Raw genomic sequence first — 27447 nt, 5'->3', positions numbered from 1 at the left:
ATCTCTGCGGCTGTCATTAAGTAAAAGATCTGGAGATGAGACATGCTGGATTATCTGGGGGCCCTCAATCCAGTGACCTCATAAAGATCCTCATAAAGATCAGAACAGGAGACGGACACACAGGGAAGAGGGCCATGGGAAGTCACAGCAGAGGCTGGGGAGATGTGGCCACAGTCCAGGAACACTGGGGCCACCTGGAGCTGGAGGAGATGAGGAAGGAGCCTCCCCTGGAAACTTCAGAGGGAGGGCAGCCCTGCCAACACTTTGACTTTGGACCTCTGGCTTCCAGGCTGTGAGAGGACAACTTTCTGTTGTCTTAAGCCACCAAGTTTGCAATGTTCTATCGCAGCCAGGAAACTCACACAGCCATGGGGAGGGCAGTTACGTGAAGTGAGCACATCAGTGTTGGGAGCCAGGGCGTGGCTGATAAGGCCCACCCCAGGGAAACTCAGCCCACACCTCCCCTCTCTCGGACGGGAGGGTCCATGCTATTTACTGCTGAATGTTTTCATGGAGACCAGTTGGGGTATACAGTAGCGCTTTCCGAATAAAGCCAGCCATCACTGGGCCAGTCAGCGTCCTCTCTGCCCCTAGGGGAGGCATCTGCACTCAGTGCTGGGCAGACCAGGTGCCCACCCAGGTGATGCCCCAGGTGAGCCAGAGACAGAGTGGTGAGTGAGAGAAGGGGCTGTGTTTCTCCATTCCCCTGGAGCCGTCCCCCACAAGGACCATCCTGAACCATCCCCAAAGCTTTGTCTGTGGAGATGATGGCCGGACCCCCACTCCGGACCCCACCCCAGGCAGCAACGTCCTAGCAGACGACACAGGCAATGGCGGATGGAGGCTGGCAATCAGCAGAGGGGAAGATTATCCTGGATGCTCCAGGGGGCACCCTGCAATTACAAGAGTCCTCAAGGTTGGAAGGAGGGTCAGAAGGAAGGTCAGAAAAATGCATGAAATCATGGAAGAGTGACCAGGGAGATGCTGTGCCACTGGCTTTGAAGATGGAGGAGGGATCGCAAACCAAGCACCTCAGGTGCCTCTAGACACTAAGAAAGGCAAGGACACAGCGTCTCCCCTGGAGCTGGCGGAGGGGATCAGCCCTGCCGACACCTTGCTTTTAGCCCAGTGGGACCCATGCTGGACTTCCAACCTCCAGAGCTGTAACATAACTCATGTGTGCCGCGTTAAGCCCCTCTGCCTGGGTCACTCTGTTGGAGCAGCACTGGAATTGCTACCCCATTCACTGTGTGTCCGTCCCCTCGGGGTCCTCCTGGGCGTGCTCCTCGTGTGCTGGGCACTTGGCCAAACTGTGCATCAAAGATTAGGAGGGTACCAACCTCCTGGAGTCTGGGGACTTGATGAGGTGGCACTCAGTAACTCCCTTGACTACCACGTAGAAGATTCTTAATAACTGTGTGTTACCACTCAAATCCTAAGCATAACCCTTGGCCATGGAGCCTCAGGTAAAACTCATAACATCCTGAGCCTCAGTGCCACCGGCTCACCATGAGAAATGGCGACATCCTATTGACAGAGTAGCAAAGGCTGCTTTGTGCACACGGGGGCTCTCAGGAACTCAGGCCACACCAGCGGGGCTCAGTTACTGGGTCCAAGGCCTCCCTGCCCAAGGAACTTCCAGTTTGGACCCCCTTTATTTCTTTTTCTTGTCTAATTGCTGTGGCTGGGGCTTCCAGTACTGTGTTGAATAGAACTGGTCAGAGTGGGCATCTTGTCTTGTTCCAGATTCTAGGGGGAAGGCTCTCAGCTTTTCACTGTCGAGTATTCTGCTGGCTGTAGGTTTGTCATAAATAGCGTTTATTATGTTGAGATATGTTCCCTCTATACCCACTTTGGTAACAGTTTTTATCATCAGTGGGTGTTGAATTTTATCAAATGCTTTTTCTGCATCGATTCAGATGATCATGTGGTTTTTGTCCTTTCTCTTGTTGACGTGGTGTATCATATGTTGCATATGTTGAACCAACCTTGTGTCCCTGGATGAATCCAACTTGACCATGGTGTATGATCCTTCTTGTGTGCTGTTGATTCTGTTTGCTACTATTTTGTTGAGGATTTTTGCGTCTATGCTCATCAGTGATATTGACCTATAGCTTTCGTTTTTGGTAGTGTCTTTGCCTGGCTTTGGTATCAGGGTGATGGTGGCCTCACAGAATGAGCTTGGGAGTGTTCTCTCCTCTTCAATCTTCGGGAAGTTTGAGAAAGACCGGTGTGAGCTCTCCTCTGCCTGCCTGTCAGCACTGCCCAGTGAGGCCGTCTGGTCCGGACTTCTGTTTGCAGGGAGGGCCTGCTGTTGCTGAGTCTGTTTCACTTCTGGTGATCAGTCTGTTCAAGCGGTCAGTTTCTTCCTGATGCGGCCTTGGCGGGCCGTATGTTTCCAGGAACTTGTCCATTTCTTCTAAGTTACCCACTTCATCGCCACACAGCTGTTCCCAGTGTTCTCATGACGTTCTTGTGTTTCTCTGGTGTTGGTTGAATCTCTCCGCTTTCTTTTCTTACCTTGTTTGTTTGTGCGCTCTCTCTCATCTTCTCGGTGAGCCTGGCCATTGCTTTGTTAATTTTGTTTACTCTTTCAGAAAACCAGCTCTTGGTTTGATTGATTTTTTTTTGTTTTTTTAAATCTCTGTTTTCTTTATTTCCTCCCTGATGGCTCTGACAGTCATCTTGAAGTGAGCCGTGCAGGGTTCTGATCGGCGTCATCTTGTTCATTTTAAGCCCAGCTCCAGGGTCGGTTTGTTCCCATTTCCTTGAGGCCAGTTCTCCGAATTGTGGCAGCTTCTGTCACGGCTACAGTCTGGTCATCTTGTAGTTAATTTCTTCCACCAGGTGGGGGTTTCAGGCCCTACAGGACAGCTCAAAGGAGAAGGCTCAGGGCGTGATCTATAGCCCTTGAGAGGGAGCTAAAGGTCCTCGACTTTGTTTAATGACTAAACTATTATTTTGTTTTGCTTAACTCTTTCCCTTTGTTCCTGTATTTTCTTATTTCTCTGATTAAACTTACTCTTTGACTAAAGTTTTTCTACAGACAAGAGTCCAAGCAGAGCACATGTTGGGTGGGGAGCCTGTCCTGGGAAGGCCCCAGCAGGGTCCTGCTCTGTCTCATGTGCAGGCAGCCTCAGCGCCAACTGCTGTCGGGGTGCAGTGAGGCCGTGCACCCAGAGCTCCGAGCAAGGGCTGGCCCGGCTCGCACCACCCTTCTTGTACCTCTGTCCCAGGTCCGAGGGGTGAAAGGAGTCTTCCTGGCAAACCGAAAAGTCGACGGAAAGGTGGTGACGCTTATAACCTACAACAAAGGCCGAGACTGGGACTACCTGAGGCCGCCCAGCACGGACATGAATGGAAAACCCACCAGCTGCAAGCCAGTAAGTGTCCTGCCCGCTTTGCACGCCTGCCCCGGGGTGGGCACTAGACGTTACTGCAGGACCTGCGGGTCAGAGGTGCTGACATCTGAGAAGGACCATCTGGGAAACACGAACCTCCTGTTTCTCTGGGCGTGGCGGAGAGGGTCGTGTGAAACGCCGTCCTTTACAGGAGGCTTAACTGGCGGTCAGAGGGGGAGTGTATCACTCAGCTCCTGACGCAACAGTGCTGTGTAACAAGCCACCCCAAACAATAATCGCTGTCCTGCAGCTCTGTGAGAGGCTGGGCTCGCTCGTGCATGTGGCTGGTCAGTTTCGGAGGGGATCTGTGTGAGTGTAGGCGCCCGGTGTCTTGGCTGCCTGGAGGGTGGGAGGGCTGAATTACCCTTTCCTTTTTCATTCAGCAAAGTCCTGCTGATAACTGAAAACCCTGCCTACGTGTCCCCTCCACTGAGAAGCCTTCACAGGGCACACTTGCTTTTGTTTCCTACTGGTCTCACAGTCCAGGGCCTTGCTCTGGGGATGGCCAACCCCATGCCTTGCTCTGACTCTGTAAATAGAATAATGGTGCCTATCTTACAGGGATGTTCATTCAACAGACATGTAAGGGTACCTACTACGTGCGAGGTGCTGTTCTGGGTGTTTGGATACATCAACACACAGAACAGCAGAGAATCCTGCCCCTGTGGGGTCTGCCTGGGTCTCTGCAGGGCCCCTGAGGGTGGCAGGTGCCCTTCCTTGCCGGCCCCTGACTACCCACCTAGGGTCAAGGTGGGGCTCTGTGCCCTCCAGGCAGAGCCTGAGCAGGGACGGCCCCTTGCTCCCAGACTTCACCAACCAGGGGCCTGTGCTCGGCCTCCACGGAAGCCCCCCTCCGTCTAATAACAGAGGGTGATAGCACCTGCCGACCTACGGGGAGGATAAATCACCTGCTGCCTGTAAAAGCTCTTCTGAGAAGAGAATCGCTGTGAAAGGGCTAATTTTTGTATCATCATCGACAAAGTTAAGCCATATTAATCTGTCAAAGCAAGTTTTTGCTGAGAATAGATTCTTGTCTGCAATTACGCAGCTCAGCGAGGAGATAACCTTTCAAGATTTATGTCCCGTCCTTGAAATAATAAAAGTAGGAGCCACCTGGTGGGTGTGTGGCCGTAGGCAGGCACACGGAGAGCCCGATGGTCACAGGGGAGCGAGGACAGGTGCGCGGGACACCCAACAGGGCACCAAAAGCAGAAATCGCAGCCTTGGCTGGGAGGCTGTTTCCCTGTGTGTGTGGCCCTGGCAGCGGGGGCGGGGGGTGTGCAGGGTGGGGCAGGCAAGGTCACTCTTCTCTGACTGTCCTCCCCCGGCCCCGCATCCTCCCAAGGCACAGGGCAGACGACACTTGACGGTTGATTTCTCATGAGAAAATATGATTCCTGCTTATTGCAGAATACTTGGAAAATGCAGAAATGTATCAACAGAGCAGCGAGGTATCGCTGTACCCACGTCGCCCGGAAGCAGCAGCAGTCGGGCGTTCTTCAGGCCCCACTGACTTTCGTTCACGTTAAAAAGTCCTCCGTGGGAGTCCTGACACCTGTGCGATTTCCGAGTCTTCTGTTTCCCTTTCCTCTGGGTCATGCAGGGCTTCCCAGGCCATTCGGCCAGCCCTCCGGCTGGGGCGGCTTCCTGCCAGTGAGGGCGCGAAGGGAGGGTTTACTGGCTAAGCGGATTAGACCTGTTTTCACAGGATGAATCACTCTTGGAAGATGGTTTTGTGTCTGTTGGCATCTGAATTCAGAAAGGAAATCCATTCATTTTCCTGCCTATGGTCAACTCTTCTCAGACACGAGACTGAGCCATGAAGTGGGGTGTCCGGGCGGCGGGTGGCCTCGCTCACTGCCAGCCAGCAGCATGGTACACTGGCCATCTGACTGTGTTTGATGGATGCTTCTGTAGGGCACCTGCAGCTCCTGCTTGGAGAAGGGCCGAGAAGGCGGAGCTTCAGGACAGCGTGGCCTCCCTGCTCGGCCCACGTCACACCCACCCAAGCCGGGCCAGTACCCAAACCCTCCCCAGGCGTTCAGCACCGACTCCCCTGGCACCAGCCTGCCCTGGGGTCTTCCCACTCTTCAGGGGGCCCCTCCGTGTCTGACTGTGCACCCCGAGAGCAGCCTGGCCCTCACTGCTCCCCGTCCCATCACATGAGCAGGTGCTGAGTGCTTGGGGGTCAGCCCCTCCAGGTCTGCCCAGGCCTGCCCTGCCTTCTATCAGCCCGGCCAAGACTCTGCTGGGGGCGTTTGTAAGGCCTTGTGCCCACCTGTCAGACACCAGCAGAGCGCTGGGTGCCCCCACGCACAGCACCACCCCCAGGTCCTGGACAAATGTATGAATGCGAAATGCGCAAAGCTCGCCAGCACCCTTGGTTTAAAGCCCTGGCATTTTTTAATAATGTGCCAAGAAACAAGGAATTTTGAAAAGGGCAAAAGAGATTTATTGTGTTATAATATTTCTGTTTCATTGAAACAAGTGAGACATGTCTAAACTGGGCCCTGGCACAGCCGCCCTACCTTTCTGCCTCCCGCAGAGGACACAGGCCTTACGGGTGTCCCGCAGCTGCTCCCTCGTGCCCAGGCTACCGCGGTCACCCAAGAGGCCCCCAGTAAAGGTCCTGGACGGATGAATGGATGAATGTGGGCGTGGGCCGGGCAGGCTCCAGGGGTCACTTTCTGCAGCCCCGCTCTGCACTCAGGAGCCACCCTGGGGAGCTCACCCTGCCGGCACCCATGCTGGGAGGACCCTCCCTTGGAGCAGCCTCCTGGCTTCCTCCACCAGCAGAGTCACCTGGCCCAGCGGTCAGCCTCAGAGCCTCCCTCCCACCGTCCTTCCACTCCCCCGAAGCGCTCCTGGCCCTGCCTTCCCACCCAAAAAGCCACAGGAGTGGATTCAGCCTCAGTACTACTTTTCCTAAGGTCGCTGCTCCCGCCCACGTGCTGACCGTGGCTCCCTGTCTCCCCCTTGCAGCCGGACTGCCACCTCCACCTGCACCTGCGCTGGGCAGACAACCCCTATGTGTCGGGCACTGTGCACACCAAGGACACCGCGCCGGGCCTCATCATGGGTGCAGGTAGGAGGCCGCCATTACGGTCAGATGAACCTGCGGGGAGCTCAAGGGTAAATCGTGATGGTCGTGGGCCTGGGGCTATGGTATGTCCACTAGGGGGCGGTGACACAGCATCTCCAGGAGCCCAGATGACACCTCACCCTGCGAGGCGACTGCATGGCCCAAGCACGGGCACGTGATACGTGCTGGCTAGACTGAAAGGTGAATGGATGGATGGGCGGATGAATGGATGGATTAATGACCAACTGAAGGATGGGGGAATGGAGGAACCGGATGAATGGATGGGAGCATGGGTGAAAGGGTAGTTGGATAGTTGAAAGAATAGGACAGGTAGATGGCCAGATGGAAGGATGGATAACAAAATATGAAGGCGTACAGAGAAGGATGGATGGTGGAATAATGTGCATCACGGTGGACATTTATTGGTCACTGAAGAGGGTTCCAGTTTAGTGGGGAGCGAGAGACACATATGCAACTAACATGAAGGAAAAAAAGAAACGTAAGTTATGGTTGTGTGTGCCTACCCCATTAAACTAGAACCTTCTTCAGGGATCACTCAATGTCTGCCGATCGAATAAAACTTTAAAATGATGCTTATCTGCGTTAGAAGAACCATTCCCAGTAAAAGCACCTGTTTTAATAGTCCATGGCCAGGCGGCGGCTGGCGTCCGGTTTTCCTTTCCGCTCTCAGTGCCGTGAGCCCCTGCGGGGCCCAGCGCAGGCACAGCCTCTGCCAGCCCTCAGCAGCTCTGGGTCCAGGGAAGGGGCCCTGGAGACCACGGCTACGAGGGGAGGGCAGGCAGGGCTGTGTCGCCATGCTCACAGTTGTCATGGTGACCGTGTCTCCCCGCCACCCACGCCAGGCCCTGACCCTGAGAGGTCAGTTACCCCTGACTTTACGGAGGTGGAAACTGGAGCCCAAGGAGAGGGAGGGGCTTGCCCCAACTTGCAAGGCTCCCCATCAGGAAGCTTGAGACCCACCCCACAGGGCTCACTGCTTCGCAGCCCCTCCAAGTCCCCCCAGGAGGGGCTGCTGTGCCCCTCCCAACCGGGCAGAAACCAAGGCTCTGGGCGGGGCTGCCTGGCCCGGCCATGCGTCCAGGGTGTGGAAGGGCCAGGCTGAGGCTTTGCATACCCAGGGTGCAGATGGGTTGGGTGGCAGCCAAGGAGACAGTGTCTCTGCCTCGTCCCAGAGCGGGGACCCCTGGGGCCAGGGCTCACAGTTTCCTGAACCCAGGGCGCCAACCCTCCATCTGCTGCAGCACATCTGGGACACGGAGGATTTGAGTCCCGGACCCTGAACTGGACGCCACATCCGGCCCTTCAACACGTGTACCCCAGCAGGAGGCCTGGGCCTGGGGGGGCTCTTGGAGGCTGGGTATGAGAAAGTGAACGAATGAGCGGGTGAACGAATGAGTCGGTGAATGGCCACTGGAAAGCAGGAACAGTCTTCCAGGCAGAGGAGGGAGCGTGCTTTTCAGGACAACCGAGTGGCAGCCCACGAAGAGGCCAGGAGGTGGCAGCCCTGTCGGCGCCATGGGTCTCTGGTCGCAGGAGACCTTGGCGGTCAGGGTGAGGGGTCCCGACTTCATCCTGTAGAGAGGGGGCTTTCCATGGGGGAGCGGCCAGAGCAGAGGCGCTTGCGGGTAGAACCATCCAGCTTCTGAGGTTCCTCCCGTCCCCCTGTGCTCCCGATCGGGGCAGGGTCTGCCTGCGTCGGCGATGGGCGTGCACCACCGAGACGTCTCACTGTCAGCGTCGATTGCAGTGCAGCTCAGGGGCACCAGGGCCCACGCGGGGACGGGCTGGGCCCCCGCGTCGGGCACCTGCAGTCGTGTGGACCCTGTTCCCTGGGCCTGAAGGCGATGGCTTATTTAAAATGGGCTGAAACCCAAATTATGACCAAAGTACAAAAGGCACAGTTTCCAGTATTTCCACCTTGGGCATTTCACTGGACCGTCTGAGCCTCAGCTTCCTCACCTGCAAAAAGAGGACGAACTCATAGACTGCTTTGGGGATCAGGTAGAAAGCGTGGCCTCCAGGTGTGTTTCCGCAGGTCATCCTGTCGTTCGAGCAGAGCCTGGACGCCACTGCCCTGGGGCCAGGCTCCATGCCGGGGCCCTTGTACTGGGGGCCTGTCCTCCGGTCCAGTGGACAGAAGCCAGACCCCACAGGTGGATCTAGAAGTGGAGCCATGACTCCAGTGAGGAAGGGAAAGGATGTGTTCAAGAAGCAAAGACAGGAACTCTGGCTTCTAACCGCCAGGGTCGAGAAATAGCTGTAGCGAACTCAGAAATAAGCAGGCAGATGGAGGGCGCCAGCTGGAGTGTTCCTCCTGACTGGGCGAGTCGAGGGCACAAGTCTGCAGAGGCGGGTGGTTAGGATGGGGGCGCCCCTCCCAATTCTGACTCGGACTTTTCCGAGCTCTTGATCTGGGGCGAGCACAGCACCTCTCTGGGCCTCCATTTCTTCATCTGTGGAATGGGGATGATCGTCTCTGACTTGGGGGCACTAAGAGGTGTGATGCAGGTGGAGGTCCCTCCCCACCCTCATGACCTATCCTGGGCCTCCACACATCACCGCCTGTTTCTCGGCTCCTCGTCCAGGCGAGAACCCTCAGGACCACACAGAGTGGAGGTGGCAGCGCCCCCTGGGCTCTGGCCCCGACAGAGTCGTGTGGCCAAGAAAGCCTTGAGGGGCCGTGGTGGGGAGCTTGGAGCACCCCAGCCCCCTCCAGACCAGGAAAGCCCCTGGGGCTCCCGGGAGACACTGTGCCCCCTGCCCTCCTGCAGTTGTTCCTCTGGGACTCAGGGGCCCATCAACCACAGGGTAGTGTCCTGACATGAGGCTGAGGGGCCTGAGCATCACAAGAGCTGGCCTGAGTCCCACCAGCCAGGCGGGGCTCACTCGGCCACCCCGGGAGCTGGAGGCTCGGCAGCTCCCAGAGGACCAGTGGGGCTGTCCTCTCGCTCCAGCTGCACCTCCAGCCACGTCTCGGTCGCCAGCAGTGCTGGGCTTGGGGGCCACGGGGTCCCAGTTTCCTCCTCCACCAAGTGTGGGCTGGGGTGGATTTTGTGTTGCTGCTTTGCTCTGTTGTGGCCCTGGGGTCTTAGCCACGTTGCAACCTGGAGGCTGAGGAAGGACAGAGAGGGAAGTGCACATTCGGTGAGCACCTACTGTATACCAGTCCCTCAGAGCATGGAAGCAGGGTGTGGAAGGCGGAGGCCCAAGGAGACACCACAACAGCCCGGAGGGGACACAGCAGGGAAGCCTCTCTCAGTCACATCCCCCCACGAGCCTCGGTTTCCCCATCCGTAAAGTGAGGGCACCAGCCTGTGTTTTCCTGCAGAGCCTCCCGCTTTGACAGCCTGTGGACGTGCTCCGTGAATTTTCCCTTATTTTCCCCCCAGTGCCTGTGAGGTGACTGGCAGCCTGACAGCCTTGGTAGACGGAGCAGGGAACACAGACATCACACACTGAAATCACAGACTGCACACCTGCCTGCGAGGTTGTGCTGACCCCGCAGCCTTCGCTGCACCGCCTCCGTGTGTGATGCGCGTGTCCCGACATCTCTGCTGGCGTCTGGAATGATGGGAAGATGAAGGGCGCCCCTTCCTTCCTCTACCTGCCCCCGCCCCAGGGCAGCATTCAGTCACTCAGCTCCCTCACTGCATTCAGCAGCCATTCCTCCGCACCTTTTGGTGACCAGAAGGGTAGAAGAGAACCCTGCCCTCCGTGCCACCTCCCCTGACTGACCTCCCCTCCCACCTCCATGCCGTTGCCAAGGCCGGTCCCTCTGTCTGGCAACCCGCCCCCTTCCCTTGGCCAGTGGCGTTTGTCTTTCAAGGCACAGTGTGGAGGTCACTTCCTGCAGGAATCTCTCCTCGATTCCCCTCCTCCCCGGGGCATCAAGCTCACCTGCTCTCACAGGTCCTCGGGCATCCTGGCTCTGTGCACAATTGCAGGGCACCCTTCTCCTTCTCCAGCTGGACCAAGAGCTCCCTGGGAGCAGGCACCATGGTCACTCAGCTCAGACTCCCCACAACTTAGCACAAGGCTGGGCAGAGAGCAGGCGCTCAGCAAATGCTGATGAATAAATGCAGGAGTGGGTGAGGGTGGCACTGATGAGGAAGAGACAAATGTGTGGATGGAGGGGTGATGAATGGATGATGGAGGATGGATGATGGATGGATGGATAAATTAATGGAGGATGGATGATGGATGGATGGATGGATGGATAAATGATTTGGTGGTTGGTTGGACCTCAAAAACAGCAAGCAGGCACACAGACCCTCTGCCACTCTGCTTGAACTCCCTTTGCCTCATCTGTTTGAGGTTAATCCATCTCCGTTGGGATTTTCCAAAGACATCTAAACTGGCTCTTCATGAGATACTCCTGAGAGTACCACATGAATAAGGCTTCAAAGGGCAAGTGATGGAGACGCTGCCCAGATCAGGGGCCTCTGGGGCTCCAGGAGAGGGTCCAGAATGGCTTCCATGTCATAGCAGGTCCCCTTCATCCTGGCAGCTCAGGCCCCTGGTCCCTGCCATTGTCCCGCAGTCACAGCGGAAGCTGCCAAATCGGACCCAGTCAGAGAACCCTGTTGTCCGAGATCCGGCCCGGGAGGCTGTTGAGGGGGCCTGAGCCGTCCTGCAGCTGCGTCTTCAGGGTGGCGGGCGTTCTTTCTGTGGAAGTCCTTGTGGGCTCAGTCTCCTCACCTGCAAGCTGGGTTGCCTTGGGTACTGAGTGGGGGTTCTCACTCTGGAATCACCCTGGAATTAAGTCCCAGCCCCACAGAGTGGTCTTCAAGGCTGGTGACCCACCTGCTGGCCCCATGCAGTCTCCAGTGAACCAGGACCAAGGAGAAGCCTCCTGACTGCCCACCTCGCCGTCCTCCCAAACATCCCCTCAACAGATATTTAGTGAGCACCTACTGTGTGCTTACCCTGCCTCTCACCTGGACCTGCCTCTGGCCCCCCTGCACCCGGCCACCAGGGGGCTACCTCCAGATGTGAGCCCAGCCCTGTCCTGCCCCCGTTGACAGCTCATCAGGGGCTGCTGTGACCCTGCGCTGGCCCACCTGGCCGGGGTCCTCCTAGCCTGTAGCCTGTCCCCAACCACCTCATGACACTTTTCTTTTTTTTTCTTTTTTTCCTTTGTTTTCCTTTTTTTTCTTTTTTTTTTTTAACTGGCTTCAATTTTTTTAATTATTTTTTGAGGTATAGTCCGTTCACACCACACTTCTTACTCCTGAACGACACTCATCACCCGAGAGGCCCCTGAAGCCCCCAAGCTCTGTCTGCACCTGGGCTCCGCCAAGCTGTCAGAGGCTGGCTTTCTAGGGGCAAGGTTAATCCTTCACTAGGACCCATCACAGCAGGCCCATCTTAGAAAAGGCGGGCAGAAGGGGCCAGTCGCTGGGTGGCTTTGGTGGTGGGAGACGTAGACCCAGGACACACCGGCCCTTGTGTGGGGATTTGTCTGCGCTCAGACCTTGGTAGCGGGGATTGCCGGCTGAGCCTAAGAGCAGCCTTGCCTCTCTTCTTCCGGACCAGGGAACCTAGGCTCCCAGCTGGTGGAATATAAAGAGGAGATGTACATCACGTCGGACTGTGGGCACACCTGGCGGCAGGTAAGGGGGCGGGGAGGGGCCTGGCGCTCTCCCCACGCTCACCCCGCGGCACTCCCGGGAGGCTCCTCTGTTCTCTCACCTCCTCCCCGCTAAAGACACACTTCTTCCTCGTCCCCAGCCTGAGGGGCAGGACGCAGCTCCCTTCAGCAGCTATGACATCGCTGACTGTGAATAGAAAGCCCGGGCCAGGCTGGCCAGACCACCTTGCCGCTCTGGGAGCGTCTGCCCCTGGAGAATTCCAGACCTGACGCATCTTCACACAGTCAGACAGGTTACCGAGAACGTCAGAGCAAAGGGAACACGTGCCAGGGACGGGGTGGCGGTGCTGTCCCGGCAGGAAGCCACGCGGGGACTCGGATGCCTGGCTGAGCCCTGAGCCCGGAGGCTGGGAAGTGGGGGCCGTGGACAGCCCCCAGGTTTCCAGCGGGGGCAGCTGCTGGGTGGACGGCAGAGGCATGGGAGGGAAAGAACACAGGGGAAGGGCCAGTTTCGGGGATTGGGGGGGGGCCGCTGTGAGTCTGGGCTGGGACTCCTGGGAGATGTCCAAGGGGTGATGATTTGATGTTCTGTGTGACCCGAGAAAAGAAAAGCAGGATGGGGGAAGACAGGAGAAAGCAGTTACGCAGGACACGGCCCCTCCATGCGGCCGCCACAGGCAGCTCAGATTCTTGGACGGGGGGGGGGGGGGGGCCGGTGCCGCTGGCGGTGGGCGTCCCGCAGGACAGGGCGGCCGTGGGAGGGGAGACCGACGGTCCAGCGCGCCCTGTGCCATCCAGGCGGCCCAGGAGCCGGACCCAAGTGCTCTGCCCCAGGCCAACTTCCTAGAGTGGCAGTTTCTACTTAAACACTTAAGAAAATGTGCTAAATTTTTGTGTGTGTCTCCCCTTCCCCTGGTTGTAAGAAGCTCCATTTTTAGGTCAATGTTCTGCACACCTGAGTGCCCCACTCACAGCCCCCCTCCCAGGTACTGGGCAAATATGTGAATCCCCAAAGCGCAAAGCTTGCCAGCACCCTTGGTTTAAAGCCCTGGCGTTTTTTAATAATATGCAAGAAACAAGGAATTTTGAAAAGGGCAAAAGAGATTTATTGGGTTATAATATTTCTGTTTCACTGAAACTAGTGAAACATGTCTAAACTTTCTTAAAGGTCACCACCTGCCCATTTTTTAGAGAAATCACCCTCCCTTATTAGATTTAATAGACTGAGTGAAACAGAAGAGATGTAGTTTGGTAGAAACTACCTGTAAGGTACTCACAGTGACCACTTTTGTCCAGCAATCTGCCTAGACTTCAGACTTGGGGACTTGTCAGAATTAAATGGGAGAACATCTGTTCAGGGCTGCTCTGTGTTGCTCAGCCCTTCCGCAGAGATGGGGGTGAGTAGGGGGCTGGGGCTTGGGTGCCTGGTGGAGGAGAGGAGGGGCACCCACGTGTGGGCGTGTGTGTCCATGGAGGGAGAGGTGCTCCAGCTGGGTTTTGGAGTTTACTTGGGGGCAGGAGGCAGAGGCCGGGGTGGGACAAAGGCACAAAGACCAGATGAGCTGGTAAGCTCAGGCCGGCTTGTCAAGGATGCAGTGAGACATGTTTGAGAGGCGAACTCTCAGAATGTGAATTATGAGTGACAGTGTGTATGCTGCTTAAGGGGTATAGCATTTTAAAGACATGACTTCCTTGGGATGATCAAAAAAAAAAAAAAAAAGCCAGAAGACTATCAAGGAGCTCCCTCTAGAACTCAGAGGTGGAGGAGGTAGGAGATGGGGGGAGGTTGGGGGACCTCCTGTCCCCTTGGCCCTGCTGCCTGGGGACTGGCCGAGGCGCAGAAAGCCATAGCAGTGAACGTGCAAATGCCCTGTGACCGCTTCTGGGGGCTGGAGCCCCCTTTCTCCAGAGTCCCAAGCTAATGAGAGTGGAATTGTCTGTGGGGGTGCCCTGGGACCTCTGAGGGGCACCTCGTCTTCCCAGTGGGTGGTTGGTACAAATGACTGCTGTCTGTCCTTAAGGGAGGAGGGTGCCAGGGACCCCAGGATCTGAGGGCAGGAGGGGGTTGTGCACATACTCGAGACCATGCCCAGCGAGTTCCCAGAAGTAAATCCTGCTTGGGAACAATCAGGCTTCAAGAACCCACTTCGGCTTTCCTCTCACTGCACAGCACCTGCCGATCTCCCGCGGAAAGAAGCGGGTTGGGCCCCAGTGGAGTGGGAAAGAGGGCCCCCACTGGGCAGGCAGAGGCTTCTGCACGTTCAAAGGCAGAGACAAGCTTGCCTGCTGCGTGTTTTGTGTCTCTGGTACCACACGGCAGGACCCAGCGTGGTTTCCATCACCCGGGACCCAAACAGAGGACCTGAAACACTGGGTCTATTTGACGGGTGGACAGATGGGGAGAATTGTGAAAAGTTCTTCCTCACTTTACCCTAATTCTGCATGATGTCACCTCCCTCATCCAGGAAACGCTATCTCTGTTAATGTAGCCTCAGACAGCACACTTATCTGGAGTACCTTCCAGCGCCTAGGACAGAGGACACAGGCACACCGCCTCCTCTGACTCCCTGCAGATGTGCCCATGGAATCTTGTGGGAGTGAGTGCTGGCAGGGGATCTGGGAAGCACCCAAGTTAGTGCTCTGAACCCCAACTCCAGCCTGAGACCTCATGACATGAGACACAGCTCCTCCTCCCACTGAACATGTCCTGCTCAGGAGCCCACAGGCTGAGGGTCATGGTGGAAACAGCAGGGAGTCGAGTCACAGACCTGGGGTCAACCTGGGCTCTGCCAACTATCAGCTATGTGGCCTTGGGCAAGTCACTGTGCATCTCTGAGCCTCTGGTCTCTCTTTGGAAAGTGGGGAAATAACCTCCGAGCATGGTTGCCATTAAACAAGACTGTGTATGTGCAGTAGAGGCCCCCGTGCCAGCCAGCCACCCCCTCCCCTCCTTCTCCTCTCCCCACCTCGCAGACACGTTTAAGGGCATGGCTCACAGATGGCCAGACTTCTGCCATTTTTCAAGAGGAGCCCCTCCTCCTTAGTCAAGTCAGAAGTGTGTCCTAGAGAATTTCTGTGGGCAGTGGGAAAGCCAGCAAGATGATCAGAAGGTGGAAGTATCTGGGGAAGAGCTTTGCAGCCAGGGGACAGCATGTGCAAAGGGCCTGAGGCGTGTTCGGGGAAAGGAGACCAGGGTGGCTGGGGTACAGGGGTGGGGTGGGAGAGAGGTGGGCAGGGGCATCTCCTAGAGCCCCGAAGGCCGTGGAAAGCTTTGGGTGTGATTCTAAGGGCCATGGGGCTGTTGGAAGGTTCTGGTGGGGTTGAGAGGCAGTAGGGGTGATGGGATGTTGGGGCCGAGGGCTTGGCCTGGGGACACCCACAGGCTCTGCCGAAGTTTCATATTCCCAAGATGTGGAGCCTCTGCTCTGGGTCCTCCCCGGGTAGCCTCCCGCTGGCTCCAGACATTCAAATAAAAAAGACTCAACATGAAGAACAGGGAGAAGATGCCAGTTAGAGACTTCTGAACGAGACCCCGGGCGGCTGACCGATGAGCATGCTGGCCCTGGCGAGGGGCTGGCTGGGCCGGGTCCCAGCTCTGCCCTGACTCCTGAGGTTCCCTGCATCCCTGCCACCAAACCTGCAGGCCCTGAGACGGCTGGACGGGGTGGGAAGTGGACTTGTGGTGGGCAGTGGTGGGGCCACTTCCTGTAAGGGAGCTGCAGGGCGAAGTGACAAGGTGCCCCTCCCCAGGTGGGGTCAAGACACATGCTTGCCAGCTAGGTATTTGTGCTCATGGAAGATCTAGGGGGTCCCCTGTGTCCTGACTGGAGAGCCAAACCCAGCTCTGCCACCTGCCAGCTGGGAGACCTTGACTCGCCAGCTGCTCCAAGCCTCAGCCTCCTCGTCTATAAAATGGGACCCCAGCCCAGGGCTGTTTGCAGACAAGAAAGACCACCAGGCTGGGCCGCTCAACTTTTGTCCCCCGAGGACTTGGCAGAGATTCATTTATTCACTCACTCATTCATTCATTCATCCCACACACACTCCCTGAGCACAGGCACCCCAGCTGTGAGCTGAGCCAGGTGCTGGGCCACAAAGAGGACTCAGAGGCAGGCCCAGCTTTTGAGGGGCTCCCTGGCTGGAGGAGACAATGACAGATTAGTGCAGCAAGTGCTGGGGCAGGGGGCCCAGAGATGCTCCCCACCCAGCATGGCATCCAGGAGGGCTTCCTGAAGGAGGTGACACATGAACTGTGTCAATGTCAAATAGAGATTTGCCTTTCTGGTGATGCTTATCCTAAAGGCTTTTCTAAATTCCACTACTGCTTTCTCATCCTCACGCTATTGGCCTTTTTGGTGTGTGAGTTTTTCCTACAGGCAGGACCCCCACAGTGTTTATTTGCAATTTTCTCTCTCGCCAATGGTCCAGAAATTGCCATCATCATCCATTCACCCCATGTGCACTGAGTCTGGATGGGGCGGGAGAGCACGGGGAGCCCTCACACCAGCCCTGCCACAGGGAGCTGGCCTCCTGCGGTCCCCCAGCCAGTGTGTGGGCAATTCTGCCCCTGGCGAGTGACCCCGACCCTGAGCGACCTCTGACCCTCGTCAGGGTCCTGCCGTCAGAAGGCCGCCCGCTCTCCTCTGCAGGTGTTCGAGGAAGAGCACCACATCCTCTACCTGGACCACGGTGGCGTGATCGTGGCCATCAAAGACACCTCCATCCCCTTGAAGATCCTGAAGTAAGGTCCTCGGGCCCTGCGCTGGGTGGGCGTGGGCAGTGGGCGGGGCTCTTTCTCTCCACTGGGAACCCTTCAGAACTTTCCCCAGAATGGCTGCCCCCGGGGCCCCAGGACCATGGCACTAAGCCCCATCAGGGAGGTGGGTAGCAGCAGGCTCTGTAAAGTCCACCCCCAACAAAGGCTGCTCCCGGCCTGGCCTGGGGAGACCAGGAAACAGGGGATGATGACAGCATGGTCAGGTGGGCCAGAGAGAGGCCGCCCTGGGGGAGCAGGGGGGCTTCCCATGAGGAGGTGACTTTTACAAGACAGGAATCAGTTAAGTGTGAGGAGGTGGGGTCAGACAAGGAAGCCAGCAGCATGTGCCCAAGGGAGAGTGGGTTTGGCATCGCTTCAGACATCTGAAGGGCTGTTGTGGAGAAGAGAGAGCAGGTGTGAGCTCTGGACTCCAAAAGCAGAGTTGGGGAAGCTGCTAGGAAGGCAATATCACTTTAGTCTGAAAAAGATCTTTCTGCACGGCAAGCTGGTGACATTGTGGTGTGCCGCACAGGGAGGCAGCCCCCGGGCTGGCTTGGGCATTGGGTGGGGCTGACCTGGGTGTTTCCAAAGCCCAGTAACTCTACGATCCAGAGGGTATAAAGCAGCTCTTTGGCTCCCAGGACTCCTTGACTGTGGTGTCACTAAGCAGATGTGGATGCCACCTGGTGCCAGCAGGTGGCCGCTGTGACCTCCCAGGAGAGAGTGAGGTCAGGGATCCAGTTGTGGCTGAGACACTGGACTGGGCCTGGGGTCAGCCACTGCTCCCACCTGTTCCCCCAGATACTTCAGCTGGACAGCTCTGGTCCCTGGGCAAGGGCAGGGCTGGGTCCGGCGGGGCAGTGGGTCCTGGACACAGGATGTGTTCCCACCTGCCCAGAGGTGGTGACTCCCCTTCTCCTGGCAGGTTCAGCGTGGACGAGGGCCTCACCTGGAGCACGCACAACTTCACCAGCACCTCCGTGTTTGTGGACGGGTTGCTGAGTGAGCCGGGAGACGAGACACTGGTCATGACGTGAGTGCCCACGGGCGGTGGGCAGGCAGGTCAGAGCCGAACCCCAGGCGGGCCATGGTGGAGGGCCATCTCGGGCCTTACTGCTCTAGGCAGGTTCAACACTGACCCACGGCCTCCCTCCCCATCCTCCTCACTCTCACCTCCATCTTCACACCTGCTTCCTTATCTCTTACTGTCCACTGTTTCCTCTCACCTTCAGCCACTTGCAGGTTGCTGTTCTGTCCCTATTCAGGGACATTGGTCACCTGCCCACTATTACCTGATGAGGGGTGGGACCAAGAGTCAAGGGTTGGCTCTGGATCACTGCCCATCCAACCTTTTGAGATGATGAAGGTGGTGCTGATGGTGGTGATGAAGGTGGTGATGATGATGGTCATGATGAAAGTGGTGATGATGGTGGTGATGATGACGGTGATGATGGTGATGATGATTGTGATGATGATGGTGGTGATGATGGTGGTGATGGTGGTGATGATGGTGGTGATGATGATGATGATGGTGGTGGTGATGATGGTGGTGATGATTATTGGCTGTTGGCACCTGTGAAGGACTTGTGTGCACGCTGCACAGACAGGACCTGAGACCCAAATGGGCCAGTGCAGGGCAGATCCAGGCTGTGAGTCCAGCCCCATGACCCTGGCCCAGATCAAAGGCCATCCCTGTTTGGAGGATGGGGCATCCCAAGGCCAGGAGCAGAGCCTGAGCAGGCAGGGACTGAAGGAGGCACACAGGGCTTGACCGTGCTCTGGGGCCTGGTTGGGGAGAAAAGGTGCTCACCCAGAAACTGGAAATGAGAGTCTGCCTGTGGAAGTCCTCTCCTGGGCGATCGGCCCTCCTGGGCACGTGTCCAGGCAGAGCTGACCTCTGCGTTTCTACCAGCCACGCCCATGCCGTGGCGCCTGCTGCACCTGGTGCGGAAGAGCGGGCCCCGTGCACCCTGCTTGCTTTTTACTGATGATGCTTGAACTGGGGAGGACAGTGTCCCCCAAAGTTCGCATCCACCCAGAGCCTCTGGATGTGACCATAGTTGGAAATAGGGCCTTTGTGGATGTGATTAGCTGTGATGAGGTCGGTCACACAGGAGTAGGGTGGCCCTAAATCCAGTGACTCGTGTCTTATACGAAGAGGAGAGGAACCAGCCAAGCAGGGAGAACGTTGTGTGAAGACAGAGGCAGAGGCTGGGGTGATGCGGGCACAAGCCCAGGAGCCCCTGGGGCCCAGCAGCTGGAGGAAGCAGAAAGGAGCCTCCCCTGTGGCCTCCAGAGGAAGCCCGCTCCGTGAATACCTAAATCTCAGATTTCTGGCTCCAGAACTAAGACGTGTCTGTTGTTTGAAGCAACTGTTTGTGGAAATTAGTTATGGCAGCCCCAGGAAGCCCCACAATGCCCCAGGGACTCTCCCCCTTGTCACTGCCCAAGGAAGACCCAGGGCCCCCTGATGCTGGGAGCGGACCCTGGTGCTTTGGACACCTCTGTCTTGAGCCGGCCTTCCAAGTTACTTCCCCTCTTTCCTTTGAGCAGACTTTGAGGACGCTTCCTGAGGGCTGGCCTGGGTCTGAGTCCCCAGCCCAGGAGGGCCAGGACAGCTGGTCCAGGGTGGAAGGGAGGTGGGCCTCCACCCGCTGACTGAGTCCTCCCGGCTCCGCACCACAGCCGAGGCCGTGAGGCCAGCCCTTCTCCCATCCTTCCAGCCTGGCCTGCAGCGTGCCGCCCTCTGTTCTGGGCACCAGGGACCCCGAGGACCCACAGGGCTGGTGGCCCAGGGGGCAGACAGGTCAAATGTAGCAAAGAGCAGCACTGTTTCCCTAACGGGGAAGTTGCTGCCACCACAGGGCCAGCGGGTGGGGCGGGTGGTCATCAAGGTATCTCAGAACAGCTGACCTTGAACTGGGCCTGGACGAGGGAAACCCAGGCCCAGGGATGAGCTGTGGGTCGAGAAGGAGCTGACACTTGTCCCTCTGGGGTTTTGGACCTAGTTCTACCTCTGGCTGGGCCCTTCCTAGAGGGGTTCCACCCACTCCCAGCGGAGTGGCCAGGCGCTGCGACCCCTACCCTGCCTGCGCGGCCTGGAGGGGCCCTGTGCCCAGTGGTGGCCGGATTCATTGCCAGGGTTAGTCCCAGTTGGCATCTCCTGTCTGACCTTCCAGCTCACAATGGCCTTCGTGCCCAAGCCCCCACCAACTCCCCCATCACCTGGGAAGAGCTAGGTGCTCACCCTTCTGAATGCCCCAAAGAGGCCCGCTTGGATAAGCCCCCAGGGGTGCCTGGCCCCCAGTCTTAGGCTTAAGCTGGAGAGAAACTGCTCAGGGTGGACAGCCCCCCCTAGGCCTGCCTCTGCCCCGGGGCTCCTGCGGGTCCCGGATGAATGCTGCCCCTGGTTCCCCTGGGCGCCTGGGGCAGGGCTGGGAGCACAGCCCTGGAAAGCCCATCACTGAGTGATCAGCGACCGCAGCTGCCTGTGTGCCCACCACGCAGGCCTCTGGGAACAGCAGACGGAGCAGAGCTGTGTGCAAACAGAGAGCACGGAGCCCTCTCTCTCCCGGGGCGTTTGAGACAAGAGCTCAGGCACGTCTGAGTTCCTGCCAGACTGGAGTTTGGCTTCGGTGACCCTCCAGGGGGCCTCCCCTGCCACCAGGACCGGGACCTCTGGCCTCCTCCCTGCATCCTCCCCGGGCCTCCCGCAACGAGGGCCGAGAGGAAGTTTTACGGAGCATCAACTGCGTGTTATGGATTCAATTTTTACGTTATCTCATTTTATTCTCACAATAGTCTCCAGGGAAGGATTTATCTGTCCCCCGCCCCAGAAGTGCTCACATTTCAATAATTCCGCACCGAGGGAGTGGTGGGAAAGGGGCCCCCTCACATCAGCTCTGCGTGGCCCCGGAGAGGCAGAGCTGGGGCGGGGACCCTGGGAAGCTCGCCGTCAAAACCTTGGTGAGGAATCATCACACTTGGAATTCTCCAAACGCCCTGCCTGTGGTTCTCCCTGGACACCGAATTCCTCTCCTCCCAGGCCCTGGGATGTGTTCAGCCCTTCAGGACGTCACGTGTTTACTCTTCCGTCATGCTCTGGGGGTCTTCGGGCTGGGAGGAGAGGTAGGAGAGGAAGATTCCAGCCTCGGGCTCTCTGCAGTGTGGCCTCCAGGCTCAGCCTGGACCCTCTGCTGGTCGACCAGTTTCCCAGGACCAGACTCCACAGAGCAGAAGGGAGGAGTGGGAAATACCAGAGGCGATGGCTGGCCTTTGCTGGCTTTGCAGAGGTTGAACAAGTGAGCTGGGTGGGGGGCCTCAGCTTCCCCAGCCGAGAAATGGGCACACTTTCTACCCCGGGGCATTGACCTAGGAGCTGCAGAACATCAAGCCCTTTGTCCCGGCCCGATTTTCACCTCCCGCCAGCAGCATTTGAGCCCTGGGACACTAAGGCAGAATTCAGAGCCAAGTGCTGCATAACCTTTTAAGTTCTTTTTCCTAAACCATCAGAACTGTTCCTAAAGGCCTCTAATTCACCACACTGCATCTCCAAACCACTCTCAAATTCCTTCCCTCTCTCTGTCTGTCTGTCTCTCTCTCCCCTCATCTCTCCCTCCCTCCTGACCCTGTGTCTCTGTCTCTCTCTCCTACTGTCCTGTTTCCTGACAGCATTTTCCCAGATGATTCTGTATCCAAATCTGCCCAAAGGTCACATCCAAGCTGCCCACAGTGGCCTTCCGAGATGCTTCCCTCAGCATGTCTCACACTTGCCAGTTCTCCAGTCCCCACCAGTGCAGCCTCAGAGGGTGAGGGTCCCCCAGGCCCCAAGCGGGTCTGGGGAGCTCCCAGGCCCTCCCCAGGCTGCACCCACTGGAGGGGTGTGGGCTCTTTGAAAGGCGCAGGACTCCTCGCTCAGTCGGCACAGCCTGGCCCAGTTTTTCCTTATTAATTGTAAAGAAAGAAATAGGCTCCCCTCGGATCTCTTTCGTAAAATTCACAGTGAGCCAGGTGACAGATATTTCTCGAAGTACCATCTGAGCTGTTAGGTTTCATAAAAGGATGAGTGCGATCAACCAAACCAGCCTCTTCTCAGCTCCAGCTGGGAACACAGCAACACAGAGACCTCCCCGCAGGGCCTGTGCCCCAGGCAGGGGCTGTGCTCCACGCTGGGGCTGGAGCAAGCTTCCTGGGCAAAGCTTCAGCAGCCTCTCAGTAACCAGCCAGGCGGCCTGAAGCTGGCTCCCCCTGGAGGTGGGCCAAGGCAGTGCCATCCCAAGGGGGGTCTCTTGACTCAGTCTTCTCGTCCATAAGATGGGAATAATGACAGTACATTCCTCTCGGGGGCTGGTGAGGAGGGGAGGGGAGGGAGGGTTGAGCACACAGCAATGTGGTTTCTAGACAGCAGGGGATGCGGCTCAGGCTGCTGAGGACCCGGGAGTTGTCCCTTAAAGATGTCCCTTAAGTGAGATGAGACCCTCACCCTGTTTAAATACCTAAACCAGCGGGCTTTGCTTGGGAGAAGGGGACGCTGTGGCCAAGACAGTTCCCACATAGTGGCACCTCCAGGAAGAGGGCAGTTGATGGCAGGATGGGAGTCGGACAGATGACAGGAAGGACACCTCTGCAGCCACGGTCACCACCGTCCGGGACTCCCAGGACCCCACGGTGGGAAACAGCACCTGCGGGAACAGGTGCACAAGGCAGAGTAGAAGGGGCGGCCGGGGAGTGTTTGGTCCTCGCCAGGCCACGTCCACCAGCAGCAGGAGAGGCCCCAGGCCGCGCCCTGCGGCTCCACTGATGACTCCGAAGAAGAGCGGCGGGGGCCACGACTCACACTGCAGGGAGGAGAGAAGGGCAGAGGGGCTGCTGGTGAGAGACCAGGGCTGGAAGGAGGAGCACAGGGGGCCTCCAGACCCCAGGGCTGCGGAGGAAGGAGGGTGGAGCACGTGCAGAGCCATCGGCCCCCTTGCACCCTGTCGGTGTCCAGGACGGGAGGACAGGGAGACTGACCACCGAGGGAGGGCCAGGCCAAGACAGAGGGAGGCCGGGGGGCTGCGAGGACCAGAGGGGGCCCCTGCAGAGGCTGGGGTCTTACCTGCAAAATCAAGATCATAGTGTCTCCTTTGAGAGACTGGGCAGTAGAGGTAACAGGTGTGTGCACAGGAGGATGTGTGAGCGTGTGAGTGTGTGTGTGTAAAAATCTCCTACTAAGTGCCAAGCATCCTACACAAACCATTACTAATCCACCATCGATCCTGAAAGACCAGTGTTACTGTCCTCATTTTAAAGCCAAGGAAACTGAGGTACAGAGAGGAAAGGACCTGCCCAAGGTCACAGTCGTGGTGAAGGCGTATCACCTGAGACCTGTGCGCTCAGAGCTGCCCTATGGAGGCAAAACTTCTCTTCAAGTATCAGCCTCAGACCTTCAGGGCCAGCCATCAGGTCGCCCAGAAAACAGTCCAAGACCTTTCTCAACTATTATTCTAGAATGGAGCTTCCAGCCTTTCAGCCCATAACTGGCCTCCCCCCAGTATCCAGCTCCTGTCAGTCAGTGTGCTTGGAAGGGGACCAAGGCCAGAGTGGGTGCGTCACCGCCTCCATTCACATGCTCGACATCTAGTAATACGGCCTGAGTGCTGTAGGCTGGACTGGAGAAGGACCAGAGAAGTGCAGGCTGGACCCCTCTTCTGTGGTGGTATGTGGAGTGCAGGTGTGAGGTGGTGGGGGGTCAGGTGGAAATCCCTTAAGCAGCAGCCTTCCCAGAGAACGAGGGAGACTGGGCACATGGCAGGCACTTCACAAATGGCTGCTGAGGGAGAAGAAATGGCACAAACAAGTTGTGTGACCTTGAGCAAGTTACTCAACCTCCCTAAGCCTCAGTTTTCCTTTCTGTAGAGTGGGCTGTGTATACACGGAGCTCCTGGCACATAGTGGGCGCTCTGTAGACCACCGGCGCCCATGGTGGCCTGTCCCCTGCTTTCTCCACCCACCAGGGCCGGGGGCCACACGGCAGGCACCACACTGAGATCCTTCCCATCCCGCTGCTCTGAGCCTGTGTGATGACTCGTTACTTGTCTTCGGTGTGCCGGCTCTGCTAGGTGTTAAACAGCCTGTGGCCCAGCTCTGCAGGGCTGGGTTTCTGCAGCACAGGCCCCCAGCGGGTCGGGCTGACAGAGGCTGGGAGAAAAGTAGCACGGGATGCAGACACCTGACCATGAATCATTCTGCAGAACAGAATTCTGCAAGGAGCGGCATGAGGGCTGTGGGAGGGCCCGGGCTCGCGACCCGACTGTACCTGCTTCCTGGTCCATCGGGGGGCCATGTGGGATGACCCACACCAGTGCCACTGACAAGCCACACATAACGTGTGACCGTCGTGGGACTACTTAATGCCAACGCCCAAATGCCTGTGGCTGGCCAGGCCCAGCACAGGGCCGTGAGTCCAGTCCCAGGGCAGCCCAGCGAGGGCGGGCGAGGAGCCGCTGGGCCCGCTGTGCGGGGGGGCACCGAGGCCAGGAGGGGCAGTGTGGCACCTCAGGGACGGGCCAGACTAAGGTGGGCTCCGCCCTCCCTCCGCTCCCCTCCCCAGCGTCTTCGGCCACATCAGCTTCCGCTCCGACTGGGAGCTGGTCAAGGTGGACTTCCGGCCCTCGTTCTCCAGGCAGTGCGGCGAGGACGACTATGGCTCCTGGGACCTCAGCAACCTGCAGGTGGGCCCAGCCGCAGGCCCTCTCCGCCCGACAGAGCCCCGGCCTGCAAGGTCGCGGGGCCTCCGGCAGATGTCTAGCCCTTCTGCGGGATTTCCTGCCTGGCCAGGGTCTGCAGGCACTCTCGGGTGCAGGCACACAGGCCCTGAGCCAGCCTGGTGTCAGCTCTGCTCGGGGTCACAGGGGCATATGTATCATATAGTAGGTGACACCCCAGTGGGTCTGGGGCAGCCCTCTCCCCATAATCTCAGGCACAAATGTTTCTACAGCAAAATGTGTAACATCCACGCTCAGGAATAAATCAGGACCAGGATGGCCTCCCGGGGCGGTTCAGAGCAGGTTGTGCTGCCCAAGGTCAGGATTCAGAGTGTGGGGGCTCTGGCAGTGCTGGGAGGACCCCGCCCCATCACTGCCTCAGCGCCTGTTCACATGGGTGTGGCCTCTTCTGGTCGTCTGAGGGCCTGCCGTGTGTCCTGTGAGGCCCGGGGGCCATGGCTCGTCCCAGCTCCTGCTCGGGGCTCTGGCACCCTCGGGCCTCTTTTCCAGCCACCTTGAGACCCCTCGGGGCCCAGACGGAGCCTGTACCCAGCGGGGGCTCCGTGAACGCACGCGCCCCCCACCCCCACCCCAGGGCCGCGGTTTCCCTGCCCGACGGCTGCCTGGGGCTTGCAGAACCCGCCAGGTGGGCAGCACAAGCCGGCGCAGGGCGGACCCTCCAGGCGGCCGGTGACCAGGATGTTCCCGCGCAGGGCGACCGCTGCATCATGGGCCAGCAGAGGAGCTTCCGGAGGAGAAAGCCCGCGTCCTGGTGCATCAAGGGGCGGAGCTTCACGGCGGCGCTCACGGCCCGCGTGTGCCAGTGCCGGGCCTCCGACTTCCTCTGGTGAGGGTCCCGCTCCAGCACAGCCCCTCGGACTGCTGGCCTGGGCGTCCGGCTGCCCCGCGGTGAAGCGGGCAGCGGGAGGGTGTCCATTACCCCCCCTTATTCTGTGCGTTAGAACTGAGACGCTGGGTCCAGCCCACATTAAAGAACTCCTGGACGTAGTTTTAAAACCAGCACAGGTGGTCTGCTCACAGGTAGGAGAGGGACCTGAGGACAAGAGAGGGCATCTCGGTGGCCAGATGTGCCACCAAGCTCCTTCTCCTCCATCCAGGGACTCTGCAGAAAACCCCCCGACAGCTCCCTTGCCCCAGTCAAAAACTCTGCTGCCCACTGGAGAATGTCCAGGTTCTGGAACCTGGCTCCTGGGGTCTCTGGTCCACCCATCTGCCTCTCCAGCTGTCCTTACCCCTCACCTTCCTGCCACCTCTGCCTGTGTCTCCCTGCACTAGCACTGAAGGGACCAGTCCCCGCCTGCAGTGCCCTTCCCCCTCTTCCCCTCACTGTCTCTTGATATTCCTTTGAGATTAAGCCCACCTCCTCCAGGCAGCCTTCCAGGGCACCCAGGCTGGGCTCAGTGCTCTCCTGTGATTTCCCAGAATGCTCTTTGCATCCCTTCTCACCTGGAACATAACTGTCAGCTTTCAGGCCTGTCTCCCCCCTGGGATGGGGCCCTGTGGGTCTGCCTCTGTGTCCTCACAGTCGGGTGCATAGTGGGCCCTCAGTGTGAGGCCCCTGCCCCAGGCTGGCTCCCATCCCCGCCAGCAGCTGTCTCCTGACCACTGTTTTTCCCTCCTCCCAGTGACTATGGATTTGAGCGCTCCTCCTTCGAGTCCGACGCCAACAAGTGCTTTGCCAACTTCTGGTTTAACCCCGTGTCCCCGCCTGATGACTGTGTCCTGGGCCAGACCTACACGAGCAGCCTCGGGTGAGTGCAGCACGGGGCAGAACCACGGTGCCCCCTACCCATTGCTGCCTGGTGCCTGCAGCTCCCTGCGTAGAGACCAGGAAAGAGAAGTCAGTGAGTCGCCCCAGGCGCTGACCGGGGGGGTTCTCGAGTCGGAGCCCATGAGAGTCAGCATCAAGGAGAAGAGGAGTCTTGAACTGGCTCCGGACAGAGAACAACGGGCAGAGAAGGTCCAGGGGTAGCTCACACCTGCTGCAGGGACTGAGCCCTCCCAGAGCATTGACACCCCTCCCCCAGTCCTTCAGAGCCCCTGTGGCGCCAGGACCCTTCCCCATTGACCAACACCGAGTGGCCAGGCCTGAGCTGGGCCAGAGATGCTCACAATCCCTTTAGGCCTCAGCTCGAATGGCGCTTCCTCCAGGAAGCCTTCCTTGACCCACCCTGGACCCCGAGCTTACTCTATAGGAGTCCACATCCCAGTTATTGTCACACTTGCCAGGACTGTAAGCTGGACTGTAAGCTCCATGACACACAGTATGTGGTGTGACGAACACATGCCGTGCATAATGGTAGATCCTTCCGCAAGTGTGAGCACGTAGGATGCTTTTCCTCCACCAGAGGCTGAGCACATTGTGTATAAAGGATTAATGTTCTATAAAAATGTTAGGTACGTACAGCTGTGAACCTGCAGCTCCAGGAGGCCCCAAGGATGCTCTCCAAAGGACCCTGCTTCCCTCTGAGGAAGACATAAGGAGTGAAATGCCTGTGGGATCATTAGAAAATCCCCATGACTGCCCCTGGGGTGGGGCGGGGCCAAGCCCACGGCACCAAGAAGCAGGACGAGAATTTGCAGGCTTGGACCACAGTGTCATAAATTCCGTCATCCATCCATCCATCCATCCATCGAATCATTTATCCATTTACTCCCCCATCCATCCGTCATCCATTCATCCATCCACCCGTCATCCATTCATCCATCCACCCATCCATCCATCATCCATCAATTTATTCTTTCACTGACTCATCCATTCATCCATCATCCACCCATCCTTCTGTCCTCCAACCACTCATCCGTCATCCATCTGTCACTCATCCAGCCCT

At 58.0% G+C, this 27447-nt stretch overlaps 1 protein-coding gene across 9 annotated transcripts in view; it reads left to right on the top strand.

Moving 5' to 3' along the window:
• The window catches only part of SORCS2 (sortilin related VPS10 domain containing receptor 2), a 444813-nt gene that overhangs the window by 396857 nt on the left and 20509 nt on the right, over positions 1–27447 (top strand). For all 9 annotated transcript variants that reach the window (XR_004324677.1, XM_032493427.1, XM_032493461.1 and 6 more), the window contains exons 10-17: positions 3237–3383; positions 6384–6486; positions 12040–12116; positions 16744–16835; positions 17776–17883; positions 24442–24562; positions 25309–25442; positions 26242–26367. Coding sequence is in view for 8 of the 9 variants with exons in the window: in XM_032493427.1 (XP_032349318.1) it covers positions 3237–3383; positions 6384–6486; positions 12040–12116; positions 16744–16835; positions 17776–17883; positions 24442–24562; positions 25309–25442; positions 26242–26367 (908 nt within the window). In the remaining variant the exon portion in view is untranslated. The remainder of the gene's footprint in view (positions 1–3236; positions 3384–6383; positions 6487–12039; positions 12117–16743; positions 16836–17775; positions 17884–24441; positions 24563–25308; positions 25443–26241; positions 26368–27447) is intronic.

Source organism: Camelus ferus, chromosome 2 (genome assembly GCF_009834535.1).
Source record: "Camelus ferus isolate YT-003-E chromosome 2, BCGSAC_Cfer_1.0, whole genome shotgun sequence".
Lineage (NCBI taxonomy): Eukaryota > Metazoa > Chordata > Mammalia > Artiodactyla > Camelidae > Camelus > Camelus ferus.
This window is presented reverse-complemented; position numbering and strand designations above follow the sequence as displayed.